Source organism: Cavia porcellus, unplaced genomic scaffold, assembly GCF_034190915.1.
Source record: "Cavia porcellus strain 051 isolate PalLab524CR breed Dunkin Hartley unplaced genomic scaffold, mCavPor4.1 scaffold_23, whole genome shotgun sequence".
NCBI lineage: Eukaryota > Metazoa > Chordata > Mammalia > Rodentia > Caviidae > Cavia > Cavia porcellus.
In genome coordinates, this window is record NW_026947506.1 from 7390410 (window position 1) to 7414683 (window position 24274).

At 55.1% G+C, this 24274-nt stretch overlaps 1 protein-coding gene across 5 annotated transcripts in view; it reads right to left on the bottom strand.

Moving 5' to 3' along the window:
• Window positions 1-24274, bottom strand: part of Arhgap22 (Rho GTPase activating protein 22) — a 123975-nt gene that overhangs the window by 40279 nt on the left and 59422 nt on the right. Inside the window, exon 1 of one of the 5 annotated variants that reach the window (XM_063233753.1) lies at window positions 12020-12250. The exons of the other annotated variants lie outside the window; for them this stretch is intronic. Coding sequence (XP_063089823.1) covers window positions 12020-12074 — 55 coding nt within the window. The 5' untranslated portion in view covers window positions 12075-12250. Of the gene's footprint in view, window positions 1-12019; window positions 12251-24274 lie in introns of those variants that run through there. 5 annotated transcript variants of the gene reach the window in all.

Genomic DNA, 24274 nt, shown 5'->3' on the forward strand with positions numbered 1-24274 from the left:
CGCTTTGTTCCGCCTGCACCCGCCAGCCGGCAGCCGCTCTGTGAATGGCGCTGCTGTGATATTTTCAGAAACCCCACAAATAGCACTGGTTCCCCGGGCCTCTGCCCCGGACCCACGCGGGCTGCCAGGCGAGGAGGGCGCAGCCAGGGAGCCAGACCGGGACAATGGGGCCTCACAGGGACCCCGACAGGACGCGGGGCACCCAGGCTCGTCCTGCAGGGCTTCACAGGAGGACGGGGTGCCCTGGCTGAATGGAGGGAGGCGCTGTGCTCCGGATTTCAGGATTTCCAGGCTCTGCGGATGTCCCGGGGACAGGGACGAGGGGTGCAGGAAGGAAGGACAGGCCCATCCTCATCATTATGAGGTGGCCAGGGAGCCTCGAGGGCCTCGGGACCTGGAGTCCTCCCAGAAAGGTCGACGCTGAGACTCGGAGATGTGGGGAAGCCAGAGGCACAGGGCTTAGGAGCTGGCCAAGCACAGGGCTTGGGAGGTCAAAGGTGGCCTCCTTGGGGACACCAGGAGCCGCTGTGTCTTACACAGCCACCGGAAGCACTCAGGGGCTGGGAGGTCATGCGTTTAATCAGGGCCACATCCCCCACACAGAGTGCGGCAGGCGTCAAAGGGACCCTGTGGGCACCGACCGAGGCTGTGCGGTCACCAGGGCCGTGGAGCTCTAAGGCCAAAGAGCAGGACGCAGGAACCCTGGGAAGAAAATAGGGAGGGCTGAGGCCCGCAGTGCAGGGCAGAGGCTCGGTCTGAGAGCTGGTCTGTCCCTTGGGGTACTCAGGAAATGTCTGAGACAACAGAGAAAGAATCATGTAGGACGGAGTTGCCTTGAGGAAGTCTGGGAGGCTGAGGCAGGAGGGTTGGAAATTCAAGTGTAGCCTGGACGGCTTAGTGAGATCCTGTCTGCAAATAAAAAATAAAAAAGCACTAGGGAGGTGGCTCAGTGCAAAGGCCCTGGCTTCAAGGCTGGTACAGATTAAAGAAAGGAAGGGGGGAAGGGGAGGAGGGACAGGAGAGAAAGGAGGCATCTTGAGCGCCTGTGCACTGTGAGCAGAGGCCACCGCCAGGGCAGCTTGTGTCCCCAGCTGTCCTGGGGCTGGTGTGGAAGGCAGTCCCCAATCGCCGGCTTCCCTGCCAGCCCCTCAGGTTGGCCTTGAGTCTCATACTCAGGAGCAGGAGCAGGGAGGCCCCCAGTTCTGTAAGTGGCCCAAGGGCCTCAGGGCAGAGCTGCTAAACCCGGAAGGAGGCAGGTGGCTTTGATTAGGGCCCAGGGGACTCCGGAGCTGCGAACAGAGCCCAGCCTCGCAGCTGACCTGCTCTGTGGCCTTGGACCACTCATTTCTTTCCGAATCAGAGTTTTGTGCACATTGGGCAAAGTACCGTATCACTGTGCATCACCCCTGTCTCCTCCAGGACTTGCAAAAATCTCATCCGCAAAAATAAACGGTAGGCTCTGGGCTCTCCAGGAACCCCGGCTCACCCATCCAGGCTGACTGGATCCTTAGAGGATGGGGTACAAGGCTGAAGCAGGGGGTACCCTCCTCCTCCCTTCACGCCGCTCTCTCCTGGGGAAGACCTCACGAGCTCCTCAGCTGGCCTGGCCTGCTGGCAGGCGGGCACCTCTGGAGGTGGCACTGGAGCAGGCATGGTACCTTCAGAGGCCCCTGGGCCCGGCTCCTAACTGGACCCTGTCCTGCATAAGTCCTTTGCCCCTCACCCTTGCTGCAGGGTCCCAGTCCCCTGCGGCCACACTCTGCAGCCCGGATGACAGCCAGGCCCCATAAGCCGGGGTCCCACTGAGGCCTGACACAGGAGATCGGAGCGCCGCAAAGCTGGCCAGGGGAAGCGGGTGTGGCCTGTTAAATACAAGCTCCTGGGACGCATGCTCTCGGACTTGGAGGGAGAATTGGAGCTGGTTTGCAGTGGGGCGGCCCGGACCTGACCTCAGCCTTCGACCCGGTGCTGCCTCTCAGGACCTGAGTGTAAAGGTTCCTTGGACTCCTCCAGGTTTGGACAGCATCACCGAGAAGCTGCCGAGAGCTTGCGGTGAGTGGCTTTCCGCAGGACAACCCGAGGACGCAGTGGCCAAATAAAAAATAAAATAAACTTTGCCACTGATCTTTGCTCATTTTGTTCAATCCCTCATTGGAGACAGGGAAGAATGTGGAGTCCAACTCCAGAAGGAGAGGCCAGGCAAGCGAGCCGGAGCCTGAGGACAGTTATTGGTCAGCCACCTGAGGAGCTCTGCACAGCAGGCGGATGTGGACAGCGGGGTTGATCCCTGGGCTCCAGGGCTGTGGGTGAGGCCACGCCTTAACCTCTACTACCGAGGAGCTCTGTCCACACAAGCAGGGGCCTGGGATAGTGACATGGGCCTCTCTCAGCCTGACTGCAGGGTCAGTCACCAAGGAAGCAGAAACCACCCTGTCCAAGCCCTCTCCCAGCTCCGCAGTCCCACAGAAGCAGCCCACACGGTCGCTCTGCAGGGTCAGGGCCCTGGGAGCAGAGGTGGTATTAACCCTCCGGCTCACCGGAGGGGCCCTGCAGGGTTAGGTGCAAACAATGCAGGTGCCACAGTGGGATGTGAGCTGGCTCACTGTACAAGGTCATCTCCGCCTGTCCCGACCTCCATGCCACCCTGGTTAGTGCTGTCTGAATCCTGGCCATGCCATGGAGCCCTGGGCTGGAAGGGGTCTGGGCTTCAGGGGGTGCAGGGGCCTTTTGGGGGTGGCAGGATGGCTGGTGAAGGGGGGACCTGGGCCCCAGGCAGGCCTTGCACCCTGTACCCGCTGGGACAGTACTGTGTGGAGGAGGCCACTGTACCATGGCTGAAGGTGACCAAGCCTGCTGATGGCAGTGAACCTGGCAGGAGGCAGCTCCCGCAGGGCCCTGAATGTTGCCCATGGTGGGACCTCCCCTCCCCTGTCCCGTGACAGCTTATGGGAGGCACAGCAGCCCTGAGCTCCCCCTATACCAGCTCTGGGGCCAAGCAGCAGCCCGAGCCTGGAGGAGCTCAGAGGGAAACCAGCGGCCAAGCCACATAGCAGAAGCCTCCACCTCCACCTGACCTCTGGCTCCTCCCGGCTGGCTGTGGCCAGGGCGCCCCGTCCTGCACCTCGGTTTCAGCAGTGAGTGACAGTCAAAGCTCTTGCCACACTCTGGGGTTCGCCTTGCTTTTGCTGATGGCAGCACCTGTGTGTCACTGGGCAGTCCACCAGGCTGCGTCCAGACTGCAGGCCGGGCTGGGACGTAGCTTGGTGGGAGTGCCCTTGGTAGAAAACTCTGTGCCTCAGTTTCCTCATCTCTACAATGAGAGGGACAGAAGAGTCTATTTGACATCTGCAATGAAGATTAAGTGGCGTCTCATAGCTTAAGTACCCGGGTCAGAGCTTGGCCCTCGTTATGGGCTGAGAACTGGCGGTCAATTTAATGCTAGCTGGATTACATCAGTATGCACTGAGCAAAGATGCTCCACCTGAGGAGGGTTGCCAGGATAAATAGGTGGAGAAGAAGGGAGGTGTAGAGGGTTGAGGCATTAAGGAGGCATTGTGGGTTCTCCTACGAGTTGCTGTCTGAGCTGCTGGTTCTCCTGGAGAAGCTTTCGTCCTCACATCGAGCATCGCTTCCTGGCTCCGGAGGGGAAGACATGTGCTACTTGGTCCCCAGGATGAACTCGTTATGCTGCTTCCTGGCACATACCTGAATGCTTGTCATCGGAGGAGGTCGGGGCCTCCGTGTTGCTGAGGATGGCTGTGGTGCCTTTCCAGACAGCCCTGGTCTTTGTTGTGAGCGTGACTTCTCGGCTCCAGTGTAGAACCCTCATCCCACTAGCACAGCTCCTTCATCCTGCTGGCATAGACTTTCTGGCTTCCACCGCTGACACTTGGGTCTTCCCGGCACAGATCCATAAAAGAGACTGGCGTGAGTCCTTCTTGTGGGCTCTGGACCTCCAGTGGGATTCCTGGGAGGCATTGTCCTGAGCTCTGGGTTTTTATCTGGACTCATGTGGGACATTGCTGTGGGATTTAGGCCCTTGACTAAATATTCTATGTCTTTGGTGTTGCGGAGAGATTTCCTGCATTTTCTTGTGTTAACTTCCGGTGACCATTATAAAAATAATATTATAAACTCCATGTCTTGATCCAATTGTTCTCTGTGTACAACCCCTGATTACAACAGCCCTTCATGATAGAAGGCTAGTACAAAGCTGGGCGTGGTGGCACACACATAATTCCAGCCCTCGGGAGGCTGAGGCAGGAGGCCACAGGTTCTAAACCAGCCGAGGATACATAGTGAGTTCAGAGCTACCTCGGAATACACAGTGAGATTTATCTCAAAACAAACAACAAATGCTAGCAAGTCAGCAAAACAACACCTCCTTCTTCTGTTTTTAGGGTCTCTCTCGAAGCCTCAAGGCACGTAATACTCATTTGCATCACTGGGCACTGCCTGCGTGCGTGGCACCCCGATGTACAGATGTACTAGCTCTCCCCTTCTCAGTGCCAGTATTCCAGTTACAGACTAACGAGACCGTGCCCCAGGCTGTGCCCCTGGCTGGTCATAGCTGGAGCTCAGAGCCAGATCTGTCCAACAAAAGCTCCAGCTTCCCGAGTTTCTCAAGGCCCCCCAGCACCCAAGGCAAGCTGAGGTGTGACAGACCAGTCCTGTGCTCTCCTCCTCTCCTCCTGTGCCTTGTGGGAATCAACTTCTTGGAAAGTCCCAACCCCGGGAAACTGTCATCTGCAGCTCCCTGGAAAAGCCCCCTTTACAAAGCACAGTCTTATTTCCCCGGACTCCTAGCTCACTCTGAGGGGAACCCCATCTCCTGGGCATCTGTCAACAGCAACTAGTCACAGTCGAGCTGTGGGACCACGTGGGGCATGAGAGAGCTGGCCCGAACCCGAAGAAGAGCTGGGCAGGCGATCGCCCAGGAATTCTGAAACACTCTGATATCATCCTGGAGATCCTGAAAACCACCGTGCACCCCTGTGCAGAAAGACCCAAGAGGTCCTGGTCTCATCTCCAAAGGACTCTGTGTCCCTGCACAAAGAGGAAATGAAGACCAAAGAGCCACAAACTAACCAAGACGGAGAGTGAGCAGCCCCGAGACACACACGTGCACACTCACACACACTCGTGGCAGAGGGAAAAAGGAGCCCTTTTGGTTGGAGGCATTTAAGGATCACAAGCTGACCCTACACTCATCCCTCGTGGGTCCCTTCAGGGATAGATGGGGCATATGGAGCCCAGGGGAGTCACCAAACAGCCACACCCAACCTCCCCCAGGGAGGGCACGGTGAATCTGATTTGCTGAGTTGCCATTCCATTACCTATGATGCCAGTTTTTTACCAAAAATCATAAGACACACAAAGAATCCGGAAAGTACCAACCGAACCCCAGGAAAAGCCGCTTGCCCGAAACCTCCTTGCTCTGACAAGATGTACCAAAGACTTCCAAACAGGTATTGTAGACACGCTCCAAGAATTAACGGAAGCCATGTATAAAGAATCGCAGTGTGGCAGTGACGGTTTACTCTTTAGAGAATATTAAAGAAGAGGAAGAGTTTGGGACAGAAACCAAATAGAAATTCCAGAGTCCACCCCCATCACCATAAAAAAGTTTTAAAAATTGGGATAGCTGAAATAAATAATTCATTTTAGGTACTCAGCAGTAGATTTATCTGGCAGGTAAACTTGTACACAGGCTGAAAATATCCAGCCTAACAAAATTTTTTAAAAATATGAACAGAGAGCCGAGCACTTAGCTCAGTGGCGTAAGCCCTTGCCTGGCAAACGTGAGGCTGTGAGTTCAATCCCTGGTTTGGAAAAAAAAAATATGAACAGAGCCCCAGAAAGTGATGAGACAGCACCAAATACACCAACATACACATAACACAAGTCCCAGAAGGACAGGAGGCAGAGAAGGGCTGAAAGGATCTTTATTTATTTATCTATTTATTTATTTTTGCTGCTGGAGTTCGAACTCACAACCTCAAATTTGCCAAGCAGGCCCTTGCACTGCTGAGCTAAACGCCCAGCCCAAGGATTTGTAATCAAAGGTTGGTTATAAACTTCCCAAATTTGTTGAAAAAACATTATATACCCGCAAATCAAAATGAACTCCAGGGGAGGGGCGGGTAAAAAAAAAAAAAAAAAAAAAATGAACTCCAAGAATGATAAACTCAATGATTTGCCTCTAGATAACACAGCCAAAGAATTTTGGAAGAAGCAAAAAAAAAAAAAAAAAAAAAAAGGTCTATCACATAGAAGGGATTCTCAATAAAAGTAACAATTCATTGCTTATTGGAAACCAGGGCAGCAGAAGGTAGCAGGGTTATGTTTCAAAATATGGACAGGAAAAATAAAAGGCTGTCAACCAAGAATTCTACATAAAGCAAAACCACCCTTCAAAAAGGGAGGGGACATGAAGACCACCCAGATAAACACAATCTAAGAGGATTCGGTTCTCTATCCCCGCAGATCTGTCCTTCAAGAAATCCTAAAAGGATTCTCTCAGGGGAAATAAAAGCACTGTAGGCAACCACTCAAATCCACATGAAAAAATACACAACATATACCTAGTTAGATGAAGCAATACTTGGAAAACTAGAGGTGATACATAAAGATGTATAAACAGAATAATAACACAACAGAGGAGAGGGAACAGAGCCACATTGGAGCCAAATTTCTGCAGACTACGGAAGCTTTGGTAGTATTAAGTTAAATTATACTATTTTAAATTAAAGAGATAATTGTAACCCTCTGCACAACCACCAGGAAAGTAAAATAAAGTACCATAAAGGAACAGTAGGGTTGTTAAAATGATACACTAGAAAAATGCTAGTTTTGGGCCGGGGATTTAGGTTACCAGCATAAGCAGCTGCCTCGTGCGATTGTGCAAGGTCATGAGTTCAATCCCTGGTACCACCCCGCCAAAATGCTAGTTTAGGTTAAAAAGAAAGCAGTAATAAAAAGGTAGGACAAAAATGATAGAAACATATAGAAAATGAAGTACAAATCTACTTTATCGGCAATCACATTAAATATAAATGGATTATATACTCTAACAAAAAGGCAAAGGACAGGTGGGATTTTTTTAAATGATCAAATGATGTGCCAGCTAAGAGAGACTTACTTTACTCAAGTAGGTTGAAAGTTCCATGATGAGAAAAACCAAAGTGAGCAAACAGTACCCCAAAGAAGGCTAGTGTGGCCATGAAAATAGGCTAATTATTATCCTAGGAATGAGAGCAGAGACATCACTATCAACTTTCTAGAATAGAATATATTGTAAGGGAATAATATAAACAACGGGTTGTCAACAATTTAGATGAAATAAACTCCCAGAAAAGACACAAACTACCAAAACCAACTGAAGAGAAGCAAAATGTAAACAAACTTTTTTTTTTGGTACCTGGGATCAAACTCACTATCTGGCATTTGCTGGGTAGGTGTTTACATCCCTGAGCTAAATCCCCAGCCTCTACACAAACTTGTCATGAGAACAGGGATTTAGTTAATAATTTATGCATTTCTAAAAAGAAAAGCACAGCCAGGGCGGTGTGCCTGCAAAGTGAGACCCTGTCTCAAAAAAACGGAAAGAAAAGAGGGGGAGAGAGAGAGAGGAAGAAAAAGAAAGAGAAAGAGAAGAAGCATAGGTCTGCATGGCCTGACGGGTAAATGCTACCAAGTCCATAACGAAGCACCAATGCCATCTGTCCACAAACACCTCCAAAAACAAGAGGGAGCAGTTCCCAGTTCAGGCCCTCCTGTTGGGGATTTTTCTATCACACCAAACACAAAAGTGTTGCAAGAAAACACTCACCAAATTCTTATGAATGTAAACACAAAAATCCTTTTTAAAAAACTGGAAAAATACAGTCCCAATCAGCCAATGAGTATACAAACTAGACACGTGGCATGGCTGTGCTGTGGAATATTACCCTGCCATAGAAAAGGATGAAGCCGCCTTGTATGAAAGAACCTTGGAAACAGGATGCTCAGAGAGAAGAGTGACTCCCAGAGGCCCGCGTGGGCGTGGCTTTGCTGCAGGTAGGGACTGGTGCTGGGGGAGGGTCAGGAGTCTCAGAAGGGGAAGTGGTAGCTTGCGGGTGAGCTTTCAGGGGTTAGGGAAAAGTGTAGAGTTACATTGTGGTGAAGGTTGCACAATTCTTGTGCACACAAAGCACGGAGCAGCTGTGTGCTCCTGATGGCTGAATTCTACAGTACTCGGAAAATCTCTCAAGAAGGTCGCAATGGAGAATTTAAGGCGAGAGCTCAGCAGAGAATATCAATCACACAGGCCAGAGCTGCTCCAGCCAGCTGGGGGCACATGGAGAGCGTTTCAGGGGTTCAGTTCACTGCCATGCTCCCTATTTTGGTGACAGGGCTCGCAAACGAGGACCAGGAGACTCACAAGAAGAGTTAGTGCCTTCTGGCACTTCCCTCTGTCCCCTCCTCTGGAGGCAGCTCGGCTCTGAGCCCCAGTCCTTCCCCGCCTGGGTCCTCCCAGCCCTGAAGGCAGCAGGGCCAGGTTGGCTGTGGGCTGGATAAACACAGCCCAGGCACGCGCTGACCTAACGTGGCCATCTCACTGCCACCGCCCGAGCTGGATGGCTTGCACCCAGGTCCAAAGTAAGGAGCACAGAGAGCTGCGGGGAGCACCTCGGGGACCACCCAGGCTTGCTTGCTTTTGACTCCGTTGCAGAGGAACCAAGGTTCCAGGCAGGGCCGAGCTCCAGCCACCGCTGGGCTTTCTGAAACCCCTCAGGCCCCCTGGCTGTCCCTGCTTGCAGGTGGGTAAGCCGAGGAGCAGAGAGGTGAGGAGCGGCCGGGCCAGGAAGTGGATCCCAAAGCGTGGCCGGGGCTGGTTCCTGTTTTGAAAACCCACAGGCGGCTGCCCAGGACTCCTGATGAGGAAGAGGTCACAGAGGGATGCTTCTCAAGCAAAGCGAGCTCGGTGCCCCAGCGCCGTCCCTGGGGCCATGAGGCTGGGACACATCCTTATGTCGTATCCAGTGCCACTTGTGTCCACTGGCTTGAAAGGGATGGCAGACGCAAGGCAACTTCCACAGAGCAGCCCAGTTGTGCAGGAGGGAAGCGGGTGCAGGGAGGCAGGGGACCACCCTGGGCCCGGGCAACGCTGGGAGGTGATGATTGTCAATGTCCCTGGGCAGTGACCTCAGCCGGCAGCCAGCACGGGTCAGCCCAGCTGCTGTGGGGGAACGCACCCCAAAGATCCAACGTCCACAGCGGTTAGTTAGGATGCTGGTGACCAAGCCCCGAGTGCCAGCAGGGCGTGGACACTCACCAAGGACTACGAGAAGATTTTGAAAAAGGAACCTGCAAGACTTAGTGACAGAAAATGGGAAAAGGGTGAGACCAAGGTTCCGATTTGGCCTGTCCGTTCTGCGCTGGCCTTGCCCAAGGAGCCTGTCAGATGACCAGGGGGACAGGAAGTGGTCAGAGTGGGACAGCCCTGGGCATGGAGCTGTGGAGCTGGAGGCAAGCCGGAGCGGAATCTCTGAGTGCAGGGCCCAGAGAGGAACAGAGGAGGACAGGCAGGAGAGGAGCCGGGCACAGGAGCCGGGCACAGCTCTGCAGGCCAGGAAACCTCACTCTGGGCTGGCGTCTTGTCCTGTAGGGTCCTGCTCACACTGGCTGAACCCCCATCATCGCCCTGTCCACGCAGAGCACCCCAGCTTCCGCTTCTCCTGTTTCCTCTTGACCTGCCACCTGGGTCTCCACTTGGCCAGACTCCGTGCATGTTACGGACAGACCGACCCAGCTTTTCTCCCACACGCGGCCTGGCGTGAGCCACCCAGAACAAGAGATGGCCAGTGCGGAAACAGAAGCCGGCTGGCAGCTGCTTGCTGACCCTCTTGGAAGATGCGTGAACCAGTCCCGTGTCCCAGCCCAGGGACACCCACGCCTTCCTGTACCTGCTCTCCCTCTGCCGCCTTGCTCCGGGGTCCCGCTGGGCCCACCGGCCTCCTCGCCTTGGCTGGATGCCCTCACAAGCCTGGGCCTGCTGGGGCCTGCACTGTGTTCTCCTAAAGGGGCCCCAGGGTGGCAGCAGCCCTGCACTCTCTCTGCTGTGGTGGTGTGGGCTGGACCAAGCCAGCTGGCCTCTTCCCAGCAGGCTGCCCCTGGGATCCAGAGTGTCAGCAACCGACCAACGACGGGGCCAGCCAGCAGGTGAGCAGGTGGCTTGTAACAGCTAAGCAAGCATGTGGCACACACACACACGCACACCCCCCACACACAGGCATGCACACATGCACACAGACACGCGCACTGCTGCCCTGACAACTGTGCTGATGTCTGAGACAGCAGTGTTGGAAATGCTCCCAAAGGTCAGCGCGCCGGCGGCTCTGGGAGAAGCAGGTCCCCAGGGCAGAGGTCTGGAATCCAGGAACCCAAAGATCCACCTGAGACAGCCGTACCAGCAAACCAAAGGTGCAGGATGTCCGGGGTTATTTGCCTGAATGAGTGCCGCCCCCGTCTGCTATGGGACTCACGCTGTGAACACTGGGCCGAGCCATCCCCGATTGGCCACACAAGGGTGTGCATTCACATGGGGTCCTGAGTGGACAGCACTGGGACATTTAGACATTTCACATCAAAAAAGCAAAACCTGCTTTCTATGAGCCATGGATGCCTTATCTACACTAGTCTCCTCTCCCCTAGGGACAAGGCTGGCCGCGCCTGTTGTCATCCAGGGGGTCCCCTAGACTGGCCAGCTCTGCCCATTTCCGTGACTGCAGAACCTTTGGGGGATCCCCTGAAGCAGGCTCCTGGGCACGCTGTCCCCTAGGGTGGAGCCTGGCCAGGGAACACAGCCAAGCCAGGCCCCCCTCACCAGGATGGGTGGAGCCAGTAGGGAGGTCAGGGGGGTCTGTGCCCTAGGAGGCAGTGCCTCGGTTCCTCTGGGGAATGCCTGTCACCTCCCTCACCAGGCACTGCAGGTCCCTCCCACCCCGGGCCAGGTTCACCCTGAGGAGGATGGGAAGAGCCCAAGGGGCTTTTTCTAAAACTCCTCCCCATGAGGCTCTGACCTGTTCCGGGTGCCCCTGGTGCCCTGGCTACTGTGACAGTGAGGAACACGGGCTGGCACCACCCTTCAGGCAGAGGCCCCACAAGCAAAATGCTCCCCCCTCTTTCTTGTAAAATCAAATACTAAGAAAATGATCGCAAGGGACGGTGAGGCCACCGGACTGTCCACTTGTCCCACTTGGTTTTTGGAGGAGTGGCTGACCTCAGATGGTTCTGTCTTCCCTGACCTCCGGGTGCCCCCTCTTCTGTACAGAACCCATATCCACATAGAAGCTGCTGCCTCGAACACTCTGTGGGTCCCACCTGGCTACATGTGGGACCCAGACAGGCGCCCCACGGGCACCTGGCACACCCTTCTTCACTGGGATCGATGCCCTCTTTGGAGGTGGCACCTGCCCTGACTTAGGACCACAGGTCAGGATTCTGGGTCACTCCCGAGCACACAGCTGGCCCTGCCTGGCCTCCCCGGTAGTCGGAGCACACTGTAAGGGCCACACTGCCGGCTGTGGGGAGGAACCAACAGGCGGCTCCATTCGTCCAGATTAGCCGGGAAAGGGTTAAGTCGCCGGCCGGCCGGGAGGCGGACCTTGCCGCCAACGTCCCCTCGAGCCTGGACTCTGGGCCCGCTCCAAGCCGCTGCATTCCACGCAGCCCGCGCGCAAATCCACGCGACTTTGCAAAACTCCGAGCCGGTCCCGGGTCCACGCGGTGGCCCCCGGTGGGTAGGGTGGGCGGGGAGGTCGCGTGGCCCCTCAAGGCCACCCAGCCTCACGCGCACGGGGGAACCTACAGCCCGCGCCCCCGCCCGGCCAACCCGAGTCAGGGGAGACCTGAGGCACCGAGGTCTCCGCAGTTGCACTTGAGCCCCGAAAAGCTGTGGGGTGCGGGGCCCCAGAGGGGAGGGGGCGGGGCTCCGGGGTCTGGGGGCGCGCGTCCCCGGCACGTGCGCCCCGGTTACCTTTGGGAGCTCGCAGGTGTCCCCCGCGCCAGTCCTTGCAGCAGCACAGCCCCATGGCAGCGTCGCCCCTCTCCGGCCGGCGCCTCCCAAACTCGCCCCGCGTGCACCCAGCTCGGGCGCCAGGAGTCCGCGCCACCAGCGCGCAGCGCAGCGCAGCTTTTATCTGCGCTCCCGGGGCGGCCCCCGGCTCCTCGTCGCGTCCTCCCCGCGGCCCGTTACTCTCGGGGCGCCGGCCCGCGCGCCCAGCTGCGGCCAGGGGGCGCCCCTGCGCAGGCCGAGCTGCGGCCGGCTCCCCCGCCCCCGGAGGACCCTCCTCCGGGCCGCCCGGCGCTCGCTGTGTGGCTCCGAGCAGTGACCTCCCAGCGGGGGCGAGGGTGTCGCTGGACCCCTGGTCTCGGACTAGCTCGCCCGCACTGTCCGGTGGCAGGAGAAGCGTTTTCACCGCTGCAGGCTGCTCCACCCCGAAAAGTCGCCTAGCACAAACTAAATCCAGTGACACTCTGCTCCTGTCCACGACCACCACACGGAGGGAACAGCAGAAACGACTTCCCTGGGCCCTGTAAGCGAGTCCATGCGTGTGGACTGGACGTGCGTGTGTACAAAATCATGACACCCCTGACAAGTCACCAGGCAAGTGACAGCGGTGAGCAGCATCAAGGTGCGGGCAAGGATCCGGGAAACGGGGAGCTTCTACCAGGAGGGCACAGCAGTTTTGTGGGTAACACCTGCAGGGCTCTACTAAAACCAGAACCGTAGCAAGGCCGGCCTCTGGCCAGGGAGCCTAGACAGGCGCTCCTCTGCAGCCTGGCTGTGACAGGGGAAAGACAGAGTCACCGCGGTGTTCAGGAAAGGGGCCATCAAGGGGACTTTTCATAAAAGGTTGCATAAAGCTTTGGAACCCACAAAACACACACCCACAGCACAGGACCACAGCGTCCAGCCCGTGTCCAGCTCCGGGCTAGGCACTGGGCCCTGACCTCCAGGAGGAAGCCAGGCTGCGGGAGTGGACGCTGGGAGGGGTGGGGGCAGTCGGGTGGCAGGAGAAGCTGGGTCTCATTTTGATAAAGGCCAGTCACTGATTACGGTGTAAACTAACGAGAGAAATCACAGCTTCTCGAGATGTATTTGCAGGGTTCTTCTCCTGAGCTTTGAGGTGCTGGAGGAGGTGGAACCCAGGGCCTAGTTCCTGTCTTAGCTACGCCCCCACCCCCTCCAGCAGGTCTGGAATTCCCGGCTCTCTCTCACACCTCCAATCCCCAGGACCTGTTCCCTGCCTCCGGAGGGGTGGGGGGCGTCCTTGGCTTCTGGGGGACTTTCTGCCCATCCCTATCCCCACCCCCACACCTTCTGGGAGCAGAGGTGACCTGGGTGACCACACCCTGGTCCCTTGGCCAGAGGCAGCCCAAGTTAAGAGTTCACTGGCCGTGGTGCCTGCTGATGACTTGGAGCCTGAAGAGGTTTTCCGGGGAGCTAAGGCTTCATTCAGGGAGGAGATGAACAACTGGGGCAGGGGGGCGGGGGGAGCTGATTTCTGCTCCCTCACCTTTAACCTCCCCCAGAAAGACCGGCTGGGGCTGGGGAAGGAACAGGGCTGCCCTGCAGTAGGCAAGTCCAAAAAGAAAGATGTTTTCCTTTGAGACCTGCAGCTGGGGTCACCGGGCCAGAGTGACTGGGAAAACGCAGGGAGACCTGATTTCTGGCGGCTGCCAAGTCCTTCTAAACAGTTTCGGCAGAGGTGAGATCCTTAGTCACAGCGGGCTTAATGAGGTCCCGGGAATTCCAGGCGGGAGCCCTGCGTTTCAGGAGCGCATCTGCGGGGAGCCAGCCCCCTGGTGATTGTCCAACGGCCAAGTCCTACATTTGGAAAGCAGGATTTAAAAGAAAACATCACAGCGGCCATTGTGGGCTGCTTGTTTATCTTTCTAAGAGGAAGCAGCAAGGCAGGATCTTTCAAATGAGCCTATTATAAAGGGTCAGCGTCCCCATTGAACCGTTCAAATATATTTTGGGACACTCGACTTTTCAAAGTGGCTTTAAATATCAACTCCCAGAGCTGCTCAGCAGACAACCAGGAGGGCAAGAGTTCTGGTGGTTTTTTGCTTCCCGATGGCCCACTGTCCTTAGGGTAGTTGTCTAGCTGTGTCCCATCCCATCTGTGCGTCCCTCCCTGTGCCAGGCAACCCCTAAGGGTTACTCTCTCCATCCACCACGGGATGCCCCTGCCAAGCAGGCGCCGTGAGATTCAATTTGCAGAGGAAAACCAACATCAAAGTTTAGGGATGCGGAGGGACCTTGCTGGTGACCAGGGAGATGGCAGAGACAGAGAGGGTGGATGTGTGCAGAGGGATGGAGGCCAGGGAGGCGACTGAGTGGATGGAGGGTGGGTGGGTGGATGAGGGTGAATGGATAGATGGATGGATGGACGGATGGGCAGATGAATTCATGGCTTGGTAGTTGAGTGGATCATCAGATGTTGGATAGGTATGTGGATATCCATTAGATGGATGAGTAGATGAGTACATGGACATGTAGACGGGTGGACAGATGGGTAGGCAGACAGACAGATGCACAGGTAGGTGGAGGATGGGTGGGTGAATTGATGGATGAATGTTGGGTAGATAAGTGGATTACTAGACAGATGGGTAGACGGTGGGTGAGTGGTAGATGGTACAAAGGTAAATGAGTACATGGTATTTCCTAAATTTGTCCCAGGGTCATGGGCTACAACAGGAAGTCCACACACCAAGCATGTAATTGGAAGAATGACATTTCTTGAACACAGCTCTGCTTGCCCAAATTGGTCACGATCCTAGGCTGTCTTGAACTGAGCCCACCATCTGAGCTACTGCTCAGAAGGGAAGACAGGCGGGAGCCCTTTCATTTCAGAAGCCCCTGAGGTACCCAAGTGCCAGCAGACCTCAAGGCACAGGGCACTGAGCTGGAAGTCATGGGAACCCACTGAGCGTGGGGGCTCGGGGAGGAGAGCTGGACCTGTTTGGAGCTGCCTTACCTGCCCAGAGCCCCCCTGCTGTTCCAGGCCACATCTTGGAGACATGAAGTTGAACTCTAGCCCAGGCTGGCCTCGAACTCTGCAGAGATCCTCCTGCCTCAGCTTCCTGAGTGCTGGGACTACAGGCATGTGCCACTACACCCAGTTTCATAATTATTTTTAACTGGTACATTAAAATATGAAAATTATGCATATTAACGGGGTACCACGCAATACCTCGATAGTTATGTACACTGCTTACACCAGGACCTCCGATCCCTGTCTATCATGTTAGTGCCCAAGTGTGCCGCATTTTGTTTTAGATAGGAGTGGATAAACTTCTAAAGGACAGACTGGAGACAACTCAACTTTGCAGGTAGCATCTCTGCCCACTGAGCCCTGCCCTGCAGCCAGAGGCCTGCGGGAGATGAGCCTGTCTGAGTGGGCACCTCTGTGTTCCAATAACACTCTATGGACAAAAGCAGCTGGACCTGGCCTGGGCACCGCCGTTCACAGTGACTTAAAAGAATTCGGGAGCATTTGGGAAATTGCTTCCTCTTACGTTGGGTAGCCCTCGGCTTGGAAAAAAGAAGCAAGTTCGCAGCTCCGGGATGATGAGAATTCTGTCCAAGATGTCTGGCCCCCACGGCTGGGTGACAGATCAGGGAAACAGCTATGAAAACTGTCTGGGCAGTTTGGCTCGCACAGGGCCGGCATGCCTGGTGTGGGGGTGGGGGGCCGGGCTGCAAGGCAGCCTGGGAGCTCTGCCAGGGAGAGCTGGTTCCCTGGCACACTCGAAACGCCCACTCCCAGCTGGGCAGCACTGGGCCTCAGCTGCGTGGACGCTGCCCGTGGAAGGAATGTGTCTGTGCCACAAATTCCCACAGAGGAGACGGGACCATGGTCGGAGAGAAATTCCTGGGCTACATTTTTCCTGCTGCTCATGTGGCCTGAAGCCATTGGACTTGGCCAGACTGCCCAGGGAGGGATTTTACAAAGCTTATTGTCCGGGTCTGAGGCTTCGGCACCGGGCCCTGCCCCCACCTGGGCTTTTGCCTTTGGATGAGCAGATATAAAACAGCTCTGAGGTGGGCGGGCACTTCCGGGGGCTCTGGGGACATTGTGGGACTGCCTACAGGCACACTGGCTCGGTACTAAAGGTAGCACCTACTGTATACAAAGTGTTTCTGAGCACTCTCTGAGTATGAAGGCCTTAATACTCTCGCAACTCCCATTCTACGGATGAGGAAACTGAGGCACAAAGTGCTTAAGCGTCTTACCCGGAATCCCGCAGCTAGGAGGTAGGAGGAATGAGGTAGGAACTGAGCTGTCTGGCTTCAGGGTGGCTTTCCCCTCTCACCTTCAGTTCTACGTGCAGACATCACTTCAACCCCCCAGGGTGCATCTCTGCACTCACAGCAAGAATTCATTCCACTGAGCTCTTGCAGTGGGCAGGGTCTGCATACCTGTCAGGGGCCTGCAGCCCGAGCCACAGAAAGCCAGCAGGGACCCTATCCTGCAGACTGGGGTCCACCCAGTGCCCCACTGTGTCTGCATCATCTCGACTCATGGATGAGACAGCGAGCCCATCCGTGGGGTGACGAGGCCTGCACTGCGGCTGACATGGCCAAGGTCTCCGGGCTTCACCCTATAACGACTTTTCTCTCAAGTGTCTGCCTGCCTGTGGTGGTGATAGAAAAGCACGGGGCAGCCCGGCTTCCCGTTCTGGTTCCAGAGAGATCCCAGGCCACGTCCGTCCCCTCCCAAAGCCCAGCAAGCTGCTGAGCTGGGCCTGTGGCTGATTGCAAAGCACAGATGTAGGCATGAGTGGCCCCCAACCTCGGGGCTCAGCACAGGGTCGGCCTGCATAGCCCAAGGCCGCGCGTCCCCGACCTGCAGCCTCTGCCCCACCTGGGGACTCCTGGACATCTACCCCAAGGGGCACCTTCTGGACTCTGCATTCCAAACCCCCAGGGTCAGCAAAGCATTTCTGTGGGTCCTGGCCAGAATTTCACAGAATAAAAGAAGCAGCTCTGGGGCCTTGGGTTTGATCCCCAACCCAGGAAAAAGAAAAAAAAAACACACACACACACACAGAGACTAGAACCTGGCAGAAACCACTGCACAAAAGAAAAAATACAGGACAGGGCTTGCTGTTCAGTGTGCCTGGGCCAGGGCACAGGGAGTGTTTATTTCTTTAAAAAAAAAAAAATAGCAAGAAAGAAAAGCGTGAAAAGCCATGTGTCGGTGAATCCCATTTCTTCCAGGAAACGTGCTTTTGTGTGTGTGCTCATCAGTCCACAGCCCCCTCCCTGGATCCCAAGGGCACCATCTTTGCCAACCTACTCAAAAATAAAAAATAAAACCTACCACCTGCGGCCACAAAAGATCCCGCTGTTCCCCTCAAAGCCCAGGAGCCTGGCTTTGACAGCCTTGCATTTGCATATCCAAGGGGGCCACTTAAGTGACCCTTCACAGGACAAAGAAGATCTGCCTCTCCCGCTGGAGAGGAGGGGAGAGAAAGGAACCCTCCACATTCCTCCAGGCACAGCCTCCCAGGCGGTGGCCGGATTTGAAGGCGACGGCTATGCACTTTTGGGGTCACCCGCATTCATCCTTCCCACTGTCTGTGCCTGACAAGGGAGCAGCAAACCAGAGCCCCCAACCCTCATCCGACCACGCTGCAGACCTGGGGGGAAGACCCCTGGCCCCCACCATCGCTGCAATGTCTCCCCAAACCTGCAGAGTCCAGCTGGCCAAGCCTAGTGGAAAGGAGACTCCTCAGCCTGCTGAGAGTCTCCACGCCCCCACACCAGAGCAAGGGACGTGATGATTTGCATGTGTTCCCCCAAATCCATGTGCTGGAAAGTGAATCCCCAAATCCACCCGGGGTGTTCGCAGGTTGGGAGTTAGATGGGGCCTGGGAGTGGGGCCCCAGCATGGCACTGGTGAGGAGAGGGAGCTAAGTGGGCTCCTTCTCGCTGTGAGATGCCCCTGCCACGTCCCCCTGCAGGGAGAAGCCCTGAGCAGCCGCCCCTGGGACTTCTAGGCTCCGGAAGAGGAAGCCAAGCGAACCCCATGCTTTCTCTCTAAACCACTCCACGTGCGCTGTTCTGTTACAGCTGCAGAAAGGGGACCAAGACAAGAGGTTTCTGAGCATCTGCTGTGTCTGCAGTCCCTGCTAGAGACCTTCAAAGGTCACTGTGGTCACCATTTGGGGGAGATGACTTGGCCCCCCGAGTCGCTGTGTGCAGTGGGAAGCAGCCAGTGCTCCCTGGGCACTTTGGCCTTCTGGCTCTCTGATTCTCTGCTGCCCACGGGAGCAGTGCTGACGGTCAGGGTGGTGCCCAGGCTGGGCAGAAGGCCCAGCGTGATGGTGGGGCTGTGCAGAGGCAGTGACCAGGGATGGTGGCTGAAGAAGGAAGGGCCGTCTCTTGGCTTCAGCCCTCGGATGTGTGCAGGGTTTGGGGGTGCCCCCAGGGTCAGAGCAAAGGGCAGTACCGAGGGCAGGACCGTCCCCACCCCACCCACAATGTGTCTAGACCTCTGTGCCCAACAGCCACCACGCAGGGTCCTTTACAACAGAGGCTCATTCTCCCCAAGTGCCAGGGGCGGGAAGTGTGGACTCCGGAGTCCAGGCAGGGCCCCCTCGGAGCTCCGAGCTCTGGGCAGGATGCTTCCTGCCTCTGGCCTCTGCCTGTGTCTGGCGTTTCTAAGCATTCCTCCACTGCTGACATTCTGATACTCCAGAATAGTGTGTGTTGTTCTAAGTGCTGGATTACTAACATTTTTTTGAAAAGCAGAATTGTTTCCCCTGAGGATGCACCTCGACGGAAGTCTGGAACGAGCTTGTCTAGGACCCAGCTGTCTGTCCCTCCAAAGTCCTGGGGGGACAGCTCGAGTCCCCCACGGGTTTATGGGGGCTGGAGGGCTAGTCCTCAGCATGGCCATGTTGGGAGGAGCAGGGGGAGCCCTGCAAAGGTGGGGACCAGGCCCAGGTCACGGGTGTCACTGCCCTCAGAAGGAATTAGTGCAGTTCCCTTGGGACCCAGTCAGTTCACTCTGTGGTAAAGGAGGAATCAGGGTCCTAAGTCTCTGGCTCCTTGTGTGCCATGTGATGGCTCCCTCTTGTATATGATCGCTGCTTGATCATCTCCTGTGTTGGGAGAGAACCAAGGAGCCTCACTAGAATCCAGATAAGGCCCTGCAGGAACGGACTCTCATCTCTAAAACTGTGGCCTCCATAAACCCTTTTTCTTTACACACTACTATATAGCATCAAGTATATTGTTACAGCAACACACAACGGACTGATACAGAGAGGAGGAGAATGCGGGGCCTCTACGGCAGCACCAATGTTTGTTCAGCTTCAAAGCCTTCAGAGTGTGACCCTGCAACAACAGGCCAAACATTTCCCTGACAGCTCCCTGGTCTCCACCTGCTGGAGAATTTGCAGAGTTCAGCACTGTCTTTAAAATAAAAACATAAAAAGATGTAGTCCCTGCCAGCAACACAGAGGAGACAGAGGAGAAAACTGCAAAGGTCTCCAAGTTGCAAAAAAGCGTTATTTAATTACTTTATTTCATTTGCTTATAATCCTTACTAGAAGGACACTATTTTTAAGGTTTCTGTCTCATAGGTTTATCTTTTCACTTACGGCTTCTAATAGTTATACGTTTTTACATTTTCAGCTTCCTGAATTTTAAAATCATATATTCTGAGTACCTTTCAGCGGAAAATATTGATCACCAATAATGCTGTTTTGGATTCATAGGGAACAAATACCTCCCCGTTTGCTGGTTAATTTGCAAGGCATCTGCAATGACTGATGCCAGAGTAATTGGCTCTCCTCCAATGCTAGTTTCAGTAGCTGGTAATTTACAGCCATTTAACAATAGCTAATTGTGTGCTGTTACTGCCCTTAGCACCACACACGGCTGTGCTGGGTGTGGTGATTTCAGGATGGTCAGCCTGAATTTGGAGGGTTTATGTGACTGATTCTGGACACCACACCCAGGCAGAACGAGGCTGAACTAGGACTTCAGTTCAGGCAGGGTGATAATGACCAGCATGCTGTCTTTACCATGAGCCTGATTGATTGATTATCTTTTTGAGACAGGGTCTCCCAAGGCAGTTCAGGCTGGTCTTGGGCTCACTTTGTAGCCCAGGCTGGTCTTGAACTTGCAATGATCCTCCTGCCTCAGCCTCCAGAGTGCTGGGTTTACCGGAGCGCATCACCACGCCTGGCTCATTTTTAGAGTTTTAAATGATCTTTGCTCATTTTTAGAGTTTTAAATGATCTTTTCCAGGGCTTGCAACCTCAAACCCCCACAGAGGTAAGCAGGTAAGAGGAAGTGACAGGAAAGGGTGCGCCATCAGGAGTGGTGGGGACTCTGGCCGACTGGGGAACCCTCAGGTTCTGTCTAAAGGGGCTGCTGTTATTCAGCTCCTGGAGTTTACATGGGGAAAGCAGATCCAAACCTACCTTATCAAAATCTGTGTATATATTTTCTGATACCAGGAATCGAACTCAGGACCTTGCACATGCTAGGCAAATGCTTGTGCCACTGAGCTATATACCGGGCTCTGACATCTATATTTTTTTTATAGGCAACTTTGTGTTTTAAAAATTTCATGAGCCAAACGAAATATATCTGCAGACCAGAATCAGTGCATGGGACATGAACCCTGCCTTACAGCCTGAGAACGAGTCCCCAGATCTCAGCACCACCTTCGTCTCCCCACTGTTGTTTCCAGCATGCACCCTGCTTTTGAATTATTGCTCCTATGTTGGTTTCATTTCTTGAAGCACCTTTTACAGGCCAGCACTGGGCTCAGAGTGCACTGTCCCCCACTTCCTGGAGCTCACAGACCAGGGCTGGGGAGCCTGAGGTTATTTTGCTCCAGAGCACAGCTCTGCAAACTTTACAGATGTACAGACCCCTGACCTGCTGCTGTTACGCAGGGTGTGCAGAGTCCACAGGTCCCAGCCAGCTCCCAGGAGATGCTGGCGGCTGACACACGGACCACAGTTATAACAGCCGACCCAAGGACAGCCATGCGCCTTCGTGTGCCCGAGCTTGAGGTTCCCAGGCGCGGAGCCTTTGGGCCCAGGCTTGGTTCTCCAGAGTGATGTGGGCCGTCCAGCCCCCACCCACTAATCCCCTGCCGCATTCCTCCCCACATCCTAATTTATCTAGGGATTTAGTCTCGCTGAGGTCACTGGTAAAGAATTTTATCTGCATCTTTGCTCTGCACTGGCACTGGGCTGGCCTCCTCCTGCTGCACATCGTCCACTGGGTCACTGGGTCCAGCACACGGTCACTCTCCAAGGGCTCTGTCTGCTCCCCATTGTGTCACAGGGTCCTGACAGCCAGCACTGGCCACCAGCTAAGGGTGACATCCTGGAGTGGAATCTGGACTTTATCTGTGACTTCATCATGGGACTTTGGGCAAGGGAACCATTCTGTGCCTCAGTTTCTCCATCCAGAGAACACAAATGCAAGGTCTCCTACTGCAGTTTCAAGACATCACTGAGTCTGTACAGCACGGACAGCCGTGCACCTTCGTGTGCCCGAGCTTGAGGCTCCCAGGAGCTAGTCAGCTTTCTGTTTCTGTGACAAAATACCTGTGATAATCACCGTGTAAAGATGAAAGGTTTACTCTGTGTGGCTCATGGTTCCACACTGTGTGGTGGCTTTGTCCCATCGCTTGGGGCTTGTGGCTGCACAGGGCATCCTGGCAGGGGTACGTGCCTTATGGTGGCCAGGAAGCAAGGGAGGAGAGGAAGAGCCGAGGGTCCCAGTGCTGCTGTCAAGGGCTCAACCCCAGGGAACTAAGTTCCTTCCACTCAGCCCTACCTTCTAGAATTTCTACCACCTCCCACGGGCTGGGGACGAATCTGCAGGGGGGTCCCAGGTCCGGACCCCAGCAGGTGTCTGGCACATGGTCAGTGCCTCCCATTCTTTATTTTGGTACCGGGAATCGAACTCATGACTTTGCACTTATCAGATAGACGCTTACACCACTGGGCTAAATCCCCAGCCCTCACCTCCCTCTCTGAAGAAAAACTCAACCCTTTGCTTGCAAGCGAGCCTCAGTGGGCCTGGACGGACCCAGCAGGTGTGTACTCAGCCCTGCCCATAAGGCAGGCACGCAGACTCACAAGTGGCCACCATGGTAGGCAGGTGACCATGGGGTGTTTGGGGAGGCAGGACACAGAAACTGCACTGTTACACAGCACGTTGGCCAAATTTCCAAAAACTCTGCCCGGGGGTCTTTAGGTCTACCCCGCTAAGGGACAGGAGGCCCGCAGGTGGGCTGAGAGTCACACAGTTTAGAAATATGGCAACCGCTATTCTTGGGATGACACAAGCTGCTGGACCCGCGGCTTGGCCCCTAGAAGCGTTTTATCTGAAAAGCCTTCTTCTGGAGGGTGCAGAAGAACGTGCTGAGCATATGACTTGGGAAGGTTACTAATGCACACTTGGGGTGCAAGTTTGTCCTTTCTCAGGCGTGCAGATGGCTCAGCTGTTTGACAACAGCCAGACCTTGTTTAGTACTTAACAGGGACCAGGTATCCCCTTAAGATATAGGTGCATCTCTGGGTCACTACAATGCCACCAATTAGGTCCTTGAATCCCAATGCTCTGGGAGGCTGAAGCAGGAGGACTTCGAGTTAGAGCCCAGTCTTTGTCAACTTAGCAAGACCCTTGCTCAAATAAATAAATAGGAGTAGGGGCACAGCCGGCGTGGAGTCCCTTATCCATTCCCTAGCACCGCAAACAAAACGAAACTGACCCCACGTCCATCGTTTGCAACAGTTGTAGCGGTGCGGGCTTGCAATGCCAGCACCGTGGGAAGCTGCGGAACCAAGTTTGAGTTCCGCGTGGGCAACTTAGAGAGACGATGACAAAAATGGGGAAAGTGGCGAGGGTGAAGCTTGTGTGAAGGCCCTAGGTTCAACCCTCTGTACCAGAAAGAAGCAACAAACAAAAACAAAACGAGAACTTTGAAAGTTCTGGGTTCACAGGAAGTTGCAAAGAAATGCATGGCCAGCCACACTTCCTTTGGGTCCTGGAAGGTTAGCATCTCAGGTGACCATCACACAATCACACCCAGCTGAGCCACCATCCTAGAGTGACATCGAACCCCTTCATACCCACCCTTGACCCAAGAGGCAGATCCTCTCACCTTCCTCTGTACAGGTGGGGAAACCGAGGCACAGAGCAGTACCCTAGGGCATGCAGCTCGGAGGGCTGGGTCTGGCTGGAGGAGGTGGGGCGGGGCCTGGAGAGGCTCCGGAGAAACGGAGCATTGAACTTAGCCTTGAAGACAGGAGGCAGGACACCCACAGGGAGGGCTGGGTCACAGCCCCTGGGGTTGGGCCAGGCTGGAGAAGCTGCTCCCTGCAGGACCTGAGCTAGGGCCCTGTGGGAAGCAGTTCTGGGCCTCATACCTTTCTGCCTTTTATTTCCCACTGCGTCCCTTCTGGAGGTCCCTTCTCAGTTGCCTGGCAACCAGGCAGCTGTCCTGGATTGCGCCACTAGCCTGGAGCCCTCTCAGGTCCAGCAGCACAACCACCCAGCCCCACGGCCTGGTCCCACCAGCACCCAGCTTCTGCTGCTCACTGGGGCCCCCATGACTCTACACCCAACCCTGCCTGCTGGTTGCCCTGAAGTGTGACCACACCTTTCTGTGGTGCAGGAGCTGCAGTGGCTCCTTACTGCCTGTGACTCTGCAAAACCCTGACCCTGATGCTCGAAGCCCTTGGTGACCTGAGCCTTCCAGCCAACCTGCCACATCACCCCAGATATAGTACCACAGGGAAGTGCTTAGGCTTCAGTAGGCTGCCTCATGCCCCAGGACATTTGTATAACCACATGCCCCTCTTTGGAGCTCCTTATCTGCACTGAGCACTGAGCACCAGGCTGATGTGCAAGCCTGGTCTCCAGATCCATGCACCCAGTCACCACACGCCAGGCCAGCTCTGGAGTCCTCCTGCAAGGGTGTCTTTCGTTGCCCTGTCCTGGCTGCCTTGATGTCTAAACTGCTTCCAAAAGCTTCCTTTTCGTGATCATTTTGACTCTGGGGAAAGAGCCAGAGCTCAAGATGGTGGAGGAGGACACCATGTAATGTTTTCACTTGATAGAAATCGCTGGAAAGATTTTGTGTCGTCAACACAGGACACGAGGCAGCCACATAAAACTCTCAGGAGAGGGTACTTCCAAAACTGCCTCAGGAAGTGGCAGGGCTTGTGACTGGAG